The sequence below is a fragment of the Cupressus sempervirens genome, chromosome 6 (genome assembly GCF_028749045.1).
Source record: "Cupressus sempervirens isolate cs-2001-9-10 chromosome 6, ASM2874904v1, whole genome shotgun sequence".
NCBI lineage: Eukaryota > Viridiplantae > Streptophyta > Pinopsida > Cupressales > Cupressaceae > Cupressus > Cupressus sempervirens.
The window spans coordinates 333,722,644-333,735,067 of NC_143123.1; the positions used below are offsets into that span (position 1 = coordinate 333,722,644).

Genomic DNA, 12,424 nt, shown 5'->3' on the forward strand with positions numbered 1-12,424 from the left:
ATAGGCAATTCCACTAGTCCATACAAGAATTGACGCCCATGAATAAAAACATTTCATTAAACTTATCTGGAGAGTATGCAGAATCTCCTGATTACATAAAATTGAATGTCAGATTTCTACATTAAGACATAATAAAAGTCCAGCAAGTTAATAAATGCAATATTAAATAGAAGTTATTTATGGCAATTTCAGAAAGAGTAGGTTGCAACAAAATCAAAATTTTCAGAAACATGCTCAATATCAGACATTGGGGAGCCCCACTGATATACAACAAATTATTATTCCTTCCTCATTGGAAAATAATACCACTAGCAATCATAAACAGCTAAAAAATGCAGGAACTACAATATTCAATTGCATGAACATTGTATGAAATATGATTGGCAAAAATCTCAAAGCTGCCAAAAAGGTCAAGTCAAGAATAAGTAATTTGCGTCAAGAACCCCTGTTACATAAACAACTATTACCATCAAATCTGCAGCTTATAAACCATCGGATTAAACGAAAGTTTTCCCTCAGAAAGTTTCTTTTAAGGCTTTCTAACAAATCCCATGTCCTTTCCCGAATCAAACCTTAATTATAGTAACAAATCCATTTCAAGAGAGAACATCTGTAATGTAATTCCTGAGTGTGCACTAATCATATCCTACCGTAGATCAATATCATTCATATACCGTCTGACTGGCTTTGTGCTGCTCATATCCAGCATAAGAGGGTTTAGTTTGTCCTGAACCAACCTGAGAAGACTCTTGTTTTGCTTGGACTGGCTGAGATAATCCCTCTTGCTCATAGGTTTGAGAGGGTTCCTTGAGGGCAGTACCAATTTGAGTTGGTCCCTGTTGGCTGTACCCAGACTGTGCTGAGGCCTGTTGAGCATAGGCCGGCTGACTTATACTCTGATGTACATATGATGGCTGGGAAGATGCTTGCTGTCCATAACTTGATTGAGATGGTGTATTTTGTCCATAGGAAGGATGCACTGATAAGGGTTGGCCATACCCAGACTGAGTTCCCTTTTGTTCATACCCAGGCTTAGGAGATGATTGTTGATTATATCCATCATTGGAAACTCCAGATACCCCATTCCCTTCCTGTGGATACACTTGATTTAAACTATGTGGCATATGAGAAAGCCCTGCCATTCCATAACCTTGTTCAAGATATCCTTTCTGAGAATAACTCTGGCTTCCATAAGTTCCTGTGGGAGGTCCCTTCTGTGACACTGCTTCTGATCCAGGGACTCCTGGAGGTCCAACTTGCTGGGCATACCCTTGCTCAGAATTTCCTGGCTCTTGTTCAGAATTCCCTTGCTGGAGATACCCTTGTTGAGGATTTCCTTCTTGTACATACCCTTGTTGAGAATTTCCTTGCTGAGCATACCATTGTTGAGGATTTCCTTGCTGATCATAACCATCATTATTTCCTTGCTGTCCGTAGACCTGCTGGGATGACCCTTGATCTCCATATCCTTGAGCATAGCTTTGCTGAGATGTCACTTGTTGCCCATACGTGCCTGGAACTCCATAACCTCCGCCTTGTGCTTGCCCATATCCATAGTTAACCACAGTTGATGGTGCCCCTGCCTGCACTTGTTGTCCATAGCAGTCATACTCTCCAGATTGTTGTTGTACTTGAGCAGGTGCAGGAGGCCACCGATCCTGTCCAGTGCCACTAGGAGGCTGGGATGGGTAACTGCCATATGGTTGGGATTGGTATTGGGATAACCCAGGATATGGCAAAGTTCCCTGCTGCTGCTGATGTCCATAACCATAACCTGGATACTGCACTGGTGGTGGCCCTCTGGGGGCCCACTGCAGGGCAGGACCACGTGGTCCACAGCCTTGCTGATTGGGAAGTGCCATCATAGGTGAGCCTTTGAAGCGATTCTGCGAAGAAATAAGCTAAGTCATAACATCGTGATCATAATGCATAAGAACACATAATATAGAAATAACCCATTCTACAATCATTGGCCTAAAAATCTAGGCCTTCCAATTTTAATCTTCGCTGAAATCTCAGACATGAAATGTTTTTACAACCAGGCTAAGTGCACTGACGTTCCATCCTACGCTGCAAAAACTGAGTTTCCTCTGCTGAATGATGAAGCAAAAGTTAGGCTGCATAAAATTCTCACCTTTTTCACAGAACTGTGGCATTGCAAATGCAGACAATCATCATTTCAGCAAGGATACCTCCTTCCTCGGTTGTGGGTGAATTTTGATAGTGACATTAATCACAGACAAGATAAAATCCAGCATATCAAGACTTGAAAGACACCTTTGCAGCTCTACAAGGAACTTTGAGCAGAGAAGCACCAAGCACTGACACTGCACCCTACCAAACAAGGGTGGTACTAACCAAGCTAATGCCTATAAAGATTACCACTACTTATGAATAAATTATTCCACCCACACATAAATATCTGAATTTAGATTATAGCAGGGTTACAAAAATAAGTCAGGGGCCAGCCTAGTACCATCTGTCATGAATTGCAATCTTATAAAATGTTATTATAATGGACCTAGCAGTATAGAAATATTCAAATATATACATAAGACTTAAGATTATTATATAATTATTATAATCATGTTGGAATGAGTCAAACTGTCCCTGGTGATTGAGGTCCCATGATTCCAGTAAATATTTTAATGATGAGCTATCAATCTTAAATGACTGTAAAAAAGTCGAAACATTTTTCTTATGCATGGTTGATAAAAGGCACATATGAGAAATAAATTTTTCCCTAAGTTACAGATACTTTCAAGTATTTTTAGCTGTGAAAGATTAGATGTGCCCAAAATAACACGACTACAATATAGAAAGAAACAAACTGCATACTAATGGGGTTGACCAATTGATATGTTGGTTAGGTGGTGGTGGTGTTGTTCCCACCCAAGTTCAAACCTTCACTGGGCCATTCTGATCACAGGCTTGTGCTTGCGCTGATCCAATGTGCTCAAGGGTTTGGGCCTCAGCTGGGTAATAAAGGGATGAAGTCCCCCATTTGTGGCCTCGCCAGTTCATAGCTTCAGGTAAAAGGTATTTCATGTGGAGCCAGAGGGCATGTCATGCCAGCATCACTGGTCACATTAAAAAGTTTACCAGGTGCAAAATAAAATAAAAACGAACTGCATGCTAATGATACATTTGTCACATACATTGGATGGATTTTTGTCAAAAAAACAGGTAACGGTATATAAAGGCTAATGAAGCAATAAAGGTCCAAAACAAATTTCCATATACAGCTAGCTAGTCACATAATTCCACTACTTCTGATACAATTCATATGTGATAGAAAAAAAAAATTGCTAAAAGGAACAATAGATTGAATTTAATAATAATACATCAAAAACTCTCTGCATAAAACAGAAACATGAAAACAAGTTGATTGACACACCTCACTAATGATATCCTTGATCATCTCCTGAGCAGACTCTAATTGATTAGTGGTGCCAGTTAACTGCAGAGTTCTACTTGTAGATGTATCTCCCTCAGGCAGATGCATAGGGATCAACTGTAACAAACATATCATACATTAGTCCCTGTTATCACTCGTTGTCCAAGAATCATTCATTTCAGATATTCAAATCAAGCATCATGCCCACCTGAACACGAGCTCCAGACCTACTTTGAAGATTTTTAATAGTCTCACCTCCCTTGCCAATGATCAAACCCACCTGCAAAACATAAAATCAATTTCAAAAACCAAACATCATAAAGTACAAAGAAACAACTCCTGCAAAAGTGGATATAAACTCAAATGTCCACCTTATTATTTGGAACCTGCATTTGAATCTGCTCTCCTCCAGGTTGCAAACTACTGAATCCTCGAGCAATTTGTGCGCCTGAAGCCCCTATATCAGCCTAAAAATACGAAAAGAAAGAAGGAAAAAACACATAAACCGAACAGTTAGCTAATTACATCCTTGCAGTGCAATACAGACACAAAAAAAGTGTGCCTCGTTGATCACATATATCCCAGACAGCACAAAGACCTGGGAAATGATATCCTTGATAAGTTGCTCAGCCTTGTTGATACGGTCTAGAGGACCTATTAACTCTATATTTCTGGTTTGAGAAAATGGATCTGCATCAGCATCTCTAGTTATTTGAATCTTGCAACCAGAGTTTTGCTGGAGATACTTGATTGTCTCGCCACCTTTACCAATAAGAAGACCAACCTGTAGCAAAAAAGTTATCAAGTTACCATACTTGAAATGTATTTTTGTACTTCAATGCATTAAAAAATGTGTTGGAAAAAGATGAATATATCACCTTAGAATTTGGCACATCAAACTTCCGAGATGAACCTTGAAAATCAAATGACTGGTTCTGCTGTGCCATTGAAGATAAGTCACCATACTGCAGATTTTGAATGGACTGACTCACAGGTTTTGGCTCAGCGGCTACAATAGAAGAAGATTTTTCGAGTCATGAGAAATCTCTTTCATGGTAGATTGTGCTATTGTATGACACATTACCTAATGCAGAGCCAAAGTGGTAATATATTTCCCCTTTGAGAGCAGAAGCAATTGCCAAACAAAAGCTGCAGTTGCATTCTCTGAAGAAGAAATAACTAGGAAAGAGAAGCAACAATCCCTCAAATGTTGCAGATATGCAATAAGGAAAAAAGTTTGAAAGTCTACCATTAGTTCAAAAATCATTATCTACTCCAAATGCAACTGAATCTCCTGATTTGTTATGAACTAAAACTAAAACTAAAAAGAAGATCAACACCAGAGTATCAAGCTTCGACCAGACCTCAAGAATCTTCAGTCAACTTCAAAGTTTATCCAAGGGGTAAACCTATTGGATAAAATCTAACAATGTCAACAAATTAAGTCTGACATCAACCCTCATTTTTGTCATATAAGCATTTCTTTTCAGGTTGTGAACTTCAAGAACAATGAGAAATGAAAGACGGTGAAATCATTGTGTTAATGTAAAAGCAGACCTGGATGTTAAAAATAATTGCATTGATAATAACATGGCAAGTTTCTAGAATAGTTAGCACCGGTATTAAATTGTTTGTTTTATATCATTTCCATATTCCATTTATATGACTATAATTTTGTATCTTATATTTCCTGACTCTTTCTGAAACTTTTGACATTCCAAGATTTTTGAACCTTTGTTTCTTCTGAAATCCACTATATTTTTTCAACCTTCATGCTAAGATCAATACCAAGTCCCTTGCTAAAGAACCTGCACAACCCTACCCAAAGCTATATAGGTAGGTTTATACTGGTGCATTGGAATACCCACTAAGAAATTTTATTACTCATCACCAAAGCTCAAACAGACTTCAGTACACAAGAGGCACAACATCTCCCTTTTAAAAACAACAGTACCACTGGAAAATAAAAATCTCTAAAAATCTTTAGTATACCATGCATTCTTACATGAACACAATTACAGAGCCATTATTAAGAGTTAAATTTAGATAAACTAATATATCTATCCAACTCAAAGTGTGCGGTGCATACCAAGGACGAAACCCCATTGGACCAGGGTAAATTTGATGTCAGTGATACTGATACCCCTTGGTCATGGAATCTAGCATTGCATGGTGAGGATTTAAATCCAAAAATATCGTCTAGCCACTCACAAGACATTTGTCATTTATTTTTACTTGTTTTGTTGATATGTGAATTAGGGTAAGAGGTTGACGGATCAATGGACCAGATAGCAGTACCTTTACATCATAATTTTTTTCCCAAATGGAGGCATTTGACCCAAACGGAGAAGTGGGCTGAAACAGGCCACCTGAGAAGCTTGACAGATTAAAATGCAAGAACATGAAAAACCAAATATTAGAACCAAAACAGAGTAAGTATAACACAATGGCAAATGGTTATACATAGTTTTTTTGACCTTGAGCTAGCACAACTCTAACTAGAATCTTAAGAAACAAGAAACCATATGTAAGACTCAAAATAAAGAATCAATAAGAGAAGTATCATTTTCATACTTCAGCATGCCTCAATCTACCAATTGCAGAGATATATAAGAACATGGTAGCTTCTATATTTGCATAAAACCCAAGCAGAAGAAAAGTGCCTAAATGTTGATGCCATCTAAGTAAAATTCTATAGAATAAAATAACAGTTAACTTCTTAGATTCCCTGTTTACCAAATAAAAATTTCTTATTTTAACCCAAGGAAAATCTCAAGCCATGGAAATTGCGAACAAGGCTTAACAAGTTATCAATGAGTAAGCATTCAAACTCATGCCACATATTTAGAGCACAGCAATTTTTTTGGTACCAATTTTAGGATTATTTTATATCCTTCTGAAGGTAATATGCTTTAACAACATACAAGGAATGTGTATGTATGTGTGAAGCTTTCTTCTATTTCAAGATTTTTTTTTTAACTTTGTTATACATTTTTCTACTTGACAGTTATATAAGCATTTCAGACAAGATTTACTAGAAATCCTTTTTATAGGAGAAATGGTTTAATAAAGGAAACTTGATGTTTGATGAACTGAGATCTAGAACAAAGAGGTTGACTCTATCCAAGCTAGTTAAGACAGAGATGCTAATCCCCTTGACCATGTAGGAAGAAATCCTCTCAAAGTAATGCAACTTTATGAGTTTTTCTATTTTTGTTAAACCATTGCATTAATTAGAGCTTTTGCTTTGTCAAAGCCAAGCCCAACATCCATTTGGCATATGAGACTCCCTTGAGAGGGTGAATTGAATATGTCCAATGTCTCCCCTCAGGCTTCGTTGTTAAGGTTTGTAGCAGATCTTTATCTCTCAAAATCTGGAGATTATTACCGTTATTGTCATCTTCAGTTGAAAAGGACACTTAAGTTTAATTTGTAATATTAAATGTAAATGACACGTGTCATTCGCATGTATTGAGGCATGTGAATATTCGAAGAGTTACAATTAATTATAGGAGTTATGAGAATCTCAAGAGACCTTCGGTTATAATATGAAGAGTCTCTCCTATTGTTATATATTCACATCAAGCAAAGGATATTGTACACTTTAACTTTTATTATGAATAAAATGATATTTTGTTGTGTGGCTGACTTTTTCCCTTCATTCTAGAAGGGTTTTTCCAAGATATCTTCTAGTGTTGATTTTCTCTCTAATGATTTCTTTATTACTGTATTTTATCTTTAGTTTCTAGGCTCTAGTTTTAACATAGTATCAGAGCCATGTTGACATCTGCAATGAGTCCAGCTTTGCGTGATCTATATATGAGCAGTTGTCTGATGTTTCTGTACATTTTCATGCTTTGTTGGAAGTCTTTGTATATTCCTTTGCTTCTCTGTGATCTTAATACTTTAGGACTATGACTTGTTATTGTATATAGCTGTTTTCTAGGCTTTTGTTATGAGACGGCAAGTCTGGATGAATTTAGTTGATCTCAAGTATAAATGTTCTCCATGTGGAGCAAGCCTAGAAGTGATTAGTCTTCTCTAAGTGTGGCTGTTGTATTCTACATGGACCAAGTTCACCGTGTGTTAAATGGACAATATGCAGGAGCACTTATTACATGTGTTGATGACTCTACTCGGCTATTGAAGACATCAGTTACTGCAACTCATTCTTGTGCCTTGTATATATGTCGTGGGTGGATGAAGAGGCGGTTCAAGAAAGTTCCCGCTCCTCTTCATTGTGGGAGGACAACTTGATGATTAGTTTCTTTGACCGGATTCCTTGGAACAAGTATGCTTGTTAGTGCCATCATGGATCGTTTCGTGGCATCTTTCAAGATGTTACTACTCTCGCTATTTCAAGATTTGTGTTCACATCTTCTCGTAATCATCATGCATCAATTCACGTTCCCTTTGGTTTCCTTATTGACTAATGTGTATGTTTTCTATTTACTTGGAATGATGTCGATACTACAGGTGAATATTGAACGATCGCCAGGAAGAAATGGTAGAGTGTACAACTCAGAAACTAGGCTGGGTTTGGCACAGAGCAAGGCTGGGGTTTCATTTCTTAATTTATCAACGAGCAATTCTCATTTACATTCGACTGTCAGCAATTTTAGGTTCTACAGAACGAATCTATTAATAGTAGGAACAGTCCAGCAATTCCAAGAAAATGATTGCAACAGAGGTGGATATTGCAACTTCATGCATGTGAAAAAGATAGGAAGTTACGCAAAAGACTGTTTGGACGCTATCAAAGATTCAAAGGTGGTCAGAGCCGCAGCAGAAGCCGAAGCCTGAGTCCCTTGCCTCGTTCTCGCCAATCATACAATGACCGTGGTAGTGGGAGAAGTGGTGACTGTGATGATCGAGGTAATGGGAGGTGTGGTAATCGTGATTACAAAAGTGACACGGACTATCGACGAAGTAGCAATGGCAGTCATAAGCCTCGAAGCCCAAAGCGGAATGGGAGTCCTACAGCCAGGGATAATAGTGTTGTGAGAAGGGCAAGAATTAAACAGTGGAATTGGGAAAGAGCAGCACAAAATGGACCTGCTTATAATTCTGGTTATTGATTTGTGCATTGCTTTGTTTTAATGTGAAGGTGTAGACAGATTGGTCGTGGCATGAATTTCCTATATTTTCCTTGGTGAATCCTGTGAGTTATTCTCCATGTGTTACAGGCGCTGCTCTAGTTTGCAAGGCAACAAATGGCGAAGCTTGGATTGCAATTTGTGTGCAGTTCATGCCCAACATGCAAAGTTGAAAGATTGGGCAATGGCATAGTATCTTGTCATTTTATGAAGATCAAAATCTTGAAAAGATAAGCTTTCTTTAATTGGTTGTTGTCATATCATGGAAACTAATGCATATTTTGAAATTAATGTATATTGTTATCTATGATTGATTTATCTTAATCTATTGGTTGCAAAACGCAATGAGATTATGTAGTCTGAATGAGAATGTTCCTCTAGAAGGAGATGTTGAGCTTCAGAGGGAGGCTTCATCATAATAAAGAGGAAGTACTTATGGAATCCCCTTCATTCTCATATATGCTTCTGATGCTTGTGGTGTTTATAAAATTTGAGACTTAAATGGAATCAAGTCTTAGTTTGTTATTGCCTATTTTATTCTTGTGTGAATAAATAAGATTGTAAGATCAGCTATGATAACTCTTTCAGTATGTGATAGTGAACATCATGTTGAGAGAATCCATGATGTCATCAAATTGAGACACTCGATGATGGGAGTTGGATGTCATGTTGAGAGATTCCATGACAGTTCACATTGAAAGAGTCCGTGATTAAAGGCTTAGCTGTGAGTCTTACAAATCTTTTCATGTTGAGTGATTCCATGAATATGAGTAATTGTTATAGGCTTTTATGTTGAGTGATTCCATTAATATGAGTAATTGTTATAGGTTTTCATGTTGAGTGATTCCATGAATATGACTCATTGTTACAGGTTTTCATGTTGAGTAACTCCATGAATTATGTTTTGAATTTGTCTCAGAATTTATCATTGACATTCTTTTGGTTGCAACTTTGTGTGACTGTTCAGCTAAAGATATCTTTTGCTAAGAGGGAGTGTTAAAGTTTGTAGCTGCAATAGAGATCTTTATCTCTTAAAATTTGGACGTTATTACTGTTATTGTCATCTTCAGCTGAAAAGGACACTTTAATTTGTAATATTAAATATAAATGACATGTGTCATTCACATGCATTGAGGTATATGAATATTTGAAGAGTTATAATTAATTATAGGAGTTATGAGAATCTCAAGAGACCTTCGGTTATAATGTGAAGAGTCTCTCCTATTGTTATATATTTGCATCAAGCAAAGGATATTGTACACTTGAACTTTTATTATCAATAAAATGATCTTTTGTTGTGTGGTTGGGTTTTTCCCTTCATTCTAGAAGAGGGTTTTCCTAGGATATCTTCTGGTGTTGATTTTCTCTCTAATGATTTCTTTATTACTGTATTTCATCTTTAGTTTCTGGGCTCTAGTTTTATCATTCGTGAAATGGTTTAACAGCCTCCTTTGAGATCCTTAATTGGGATGTAGTTGTTTCCTCGCATGTGCATCTTTTGGAAAAAATGGCCAGCTTAATTCTCTATGAGAGGTATCACAGCAGGTTTGCAAGTTTGAACCCCCTCATATAAAGGGGCAGATAGTTGAAACGTGCCAATGTATCGCCCCAGAACTGTAGGATGGTTAACAGCATCCTGTTAAAACCCTAACTAGAATGGTAGCAGTTTCCTAAACAAGTGCATCTTTAGGGAAACACAGCCAGCGCATTCTCTACACAGAGTTTCAAAACTTGAAGAGCCTGTTGTCGATATTCCATTAATATCAATATATCTTTCACGGGAATTTTGAGAATGGTTATTTTTAAGCATTTCTCATCATAAATTTGAAAAGTTCAACCTCACCAATCCAATTCACCTAGAGGCTAACAGAAATAGCAGCCATTGAAACATGCCATGAGCATCACAAGAGGTTGTAGCTATTGGAGTTTGGGCACAATGGAAATTGTTAACTGTTAAACAACTCACAAATGAGAGGGACAATTTTGTATTTTTCAAACATAAGCTTTTGTGAAACTAACAGCTCTATAATAAGGGAGGTATGAAAAGCTCATTCAAAGATAAAACATCTCAAAAGAAAAAATATAGATGAATTTGCGTCTTGCTGTTGGACCCACATATGTCTTTTTGCACAACCCAGCGGTTTTGACCCCCCTGACACCAATAGGAATGTGAAGCAAACTGCTAACTCTTCCAATTTGTAATCTGTTCAAGGGTCCTTCAATTCAACAAGGAAGATCTTCCAACAACAACAGCTATACTGCCAGGTGACAGGTTTCAATCAGCTTTTGGATTAGAAAGAACAAGGATTTAAAAAATGATACATTTAAAATAGAAGGGCTTCACAGAGGATATAATGCACCTGTACTTGTCCATTTGAGAAAACAGTGCATGTCGGTTATATTAGCATAACAGTTTTAGTAACTCTTTTATATCCTTGAGAAGGTAATATGCTTCAACAACCCTCAAGGAATATGTGTGTGTGTGTTATTAACGTATCAACTCAAAACTGCAATCAAGTCTCTGTATATCCATCCTCCTTAGTGCAACATACCATTGCACAAATAGCCACAGACAAGGCCAACTAACAGCCTGTATTAATACTGAAACAAACTCATAGATATAGACAACAAGCGTCAGAGTAATGCCACTACAATCAATGGATGATCAACCAGCAGAGCTACATAGCCTATAGATCCTAGTTCAATGAAATGTGCAAACTCATCATTACATCAATAATCAGGAAACAAAGATATCAAAGAGATAACAAGACATGTATCCAGAAATTCCCACTGTAGCAATGTCAAATCTGAAAATATATCAAAGCAGACCAAGTCTATCGATAGTACGATGTGGCTAACTCTTTTATTACATAGTGTCAAGGAAACATACAATGATATATGCAAATCCCGCAAACAAATACGTTGCAATACTTCTCTAACCACTAGTCTCCATAGCTCTTCCAAGTTCTTCACACTCAACCATGTGAATACAAACATCAAAGAAGAACAAGACTAAAGAGAGTACCTGCAAATCAAACAATATCCTTGATCCGTACTATCATGAACCAAGCTGTGTCAAGTAAGATATCCTTCACCGTTCCTAAAGTGAAAGGATATCAATCCAATATTCGAAAAAAAAAATGGCAGCAATAGATGTAAACCTCTTCTAGTAAAGGTAGATCAAACAAACTAATCATTCCCACATCAAAAGGAATATACTCGAATCAAACAATATCCTTGATCCGTACTATCATGAACCAAGCTGCATCAAGTAAGATATCCTTCACCATTCCCAAAGTGAAAGGATATCAGCATCCAATATTCAAGTCAAAAAAAATGGCAGCAATAGATGTAAACCTCTTCTACTAAAGGTAGATCAAACAAACTAATCATTCCCACATCAAAAGGAATATACTCAAAGCCGCAAACCATGTCCTACACCTCTCCAAATAAATCTTCCAAACTAGACTCATAGCTCAAGACCAAAACAAGGAGAACTGAAATCCATAAAACAATGCAGCTTCTTCTCAATGAGGCCTCCAAAACTAACTGACATTAGAAGACGAGATAGAAAGAAAAAATGCATTTGGTAAATAGGTAGGCAATACGTCTAAAATCATTCACCTATTGAGTAGACCAAGAGTGGAATACGAGATTGCCATGAACACATTATGAAGCAATAAAAGCTTATAATATATTAACAGTCTTCTCTTCAAGTCTTCCAGGAGTAGGTTCCCCAATCTTTCTGCTCAAATCCTCATCAAAGAGTAGCCATCTCTTAGCCTCACCCAAATCTCTCTAGTCTCCAAGAGCATCCACTAATCAATCCATGCCATCTTTAAATTCAACCTACAGTATCTTGAACCTCCAAGAAAATGATTAATACTCAAAACCAAAGAAAACCAAGAAGACCATTATCCAAAATTCGAAC

The 12,424-nt window shown here is 37.1% G+C and overlaps 1 protein-coding gene across 1 annotated transcript in view; it reads right to left on the minus strand.

The window, feature by feature from the left end:
* Nucleotides 1-202: 202 nt before the first annotated feature.
* The window catches only part of LOC149552514 (uncharacterized), a 52,609-nt gene continuing 40,387 nt past the window's right edge, over nucleotides 203-12,424 (minus strand). Inside the window, exons 2-7 of the mRNA XM_089788095.1 lie at nucleotides 4,276-4,406; nucleotides 3,996-4,181; nucleotides 3,769-3,864; nucleotides 3,606-3,677; nucleotides 3,398-3,514; nucleotides 203-1,886 (exon numbers count right to left, since the gene is read on the minus strand). Coding sequence (XP_089644221.1) covers nucleotides 663-1,886; nucleotides 3,398-3,514; nucleotides 3,606-3,677; nucleotides 3,769-3,864; nucleotides 3,996-4,181; nucleotides 4,276-4,406 — 1,826 coding nt within the window. The 3' untranslated portion in view covers nucleotides 203-662. The remainder of the gene's footprint in view (nucleotides 1,887-3,397; nucleotides 3,515-3,605; nucleotides 3,678-3,768; nucleotides 3,865-3,995; nucleotides 4,182-4,275; nucleotides 4,407-12,424) is intronic.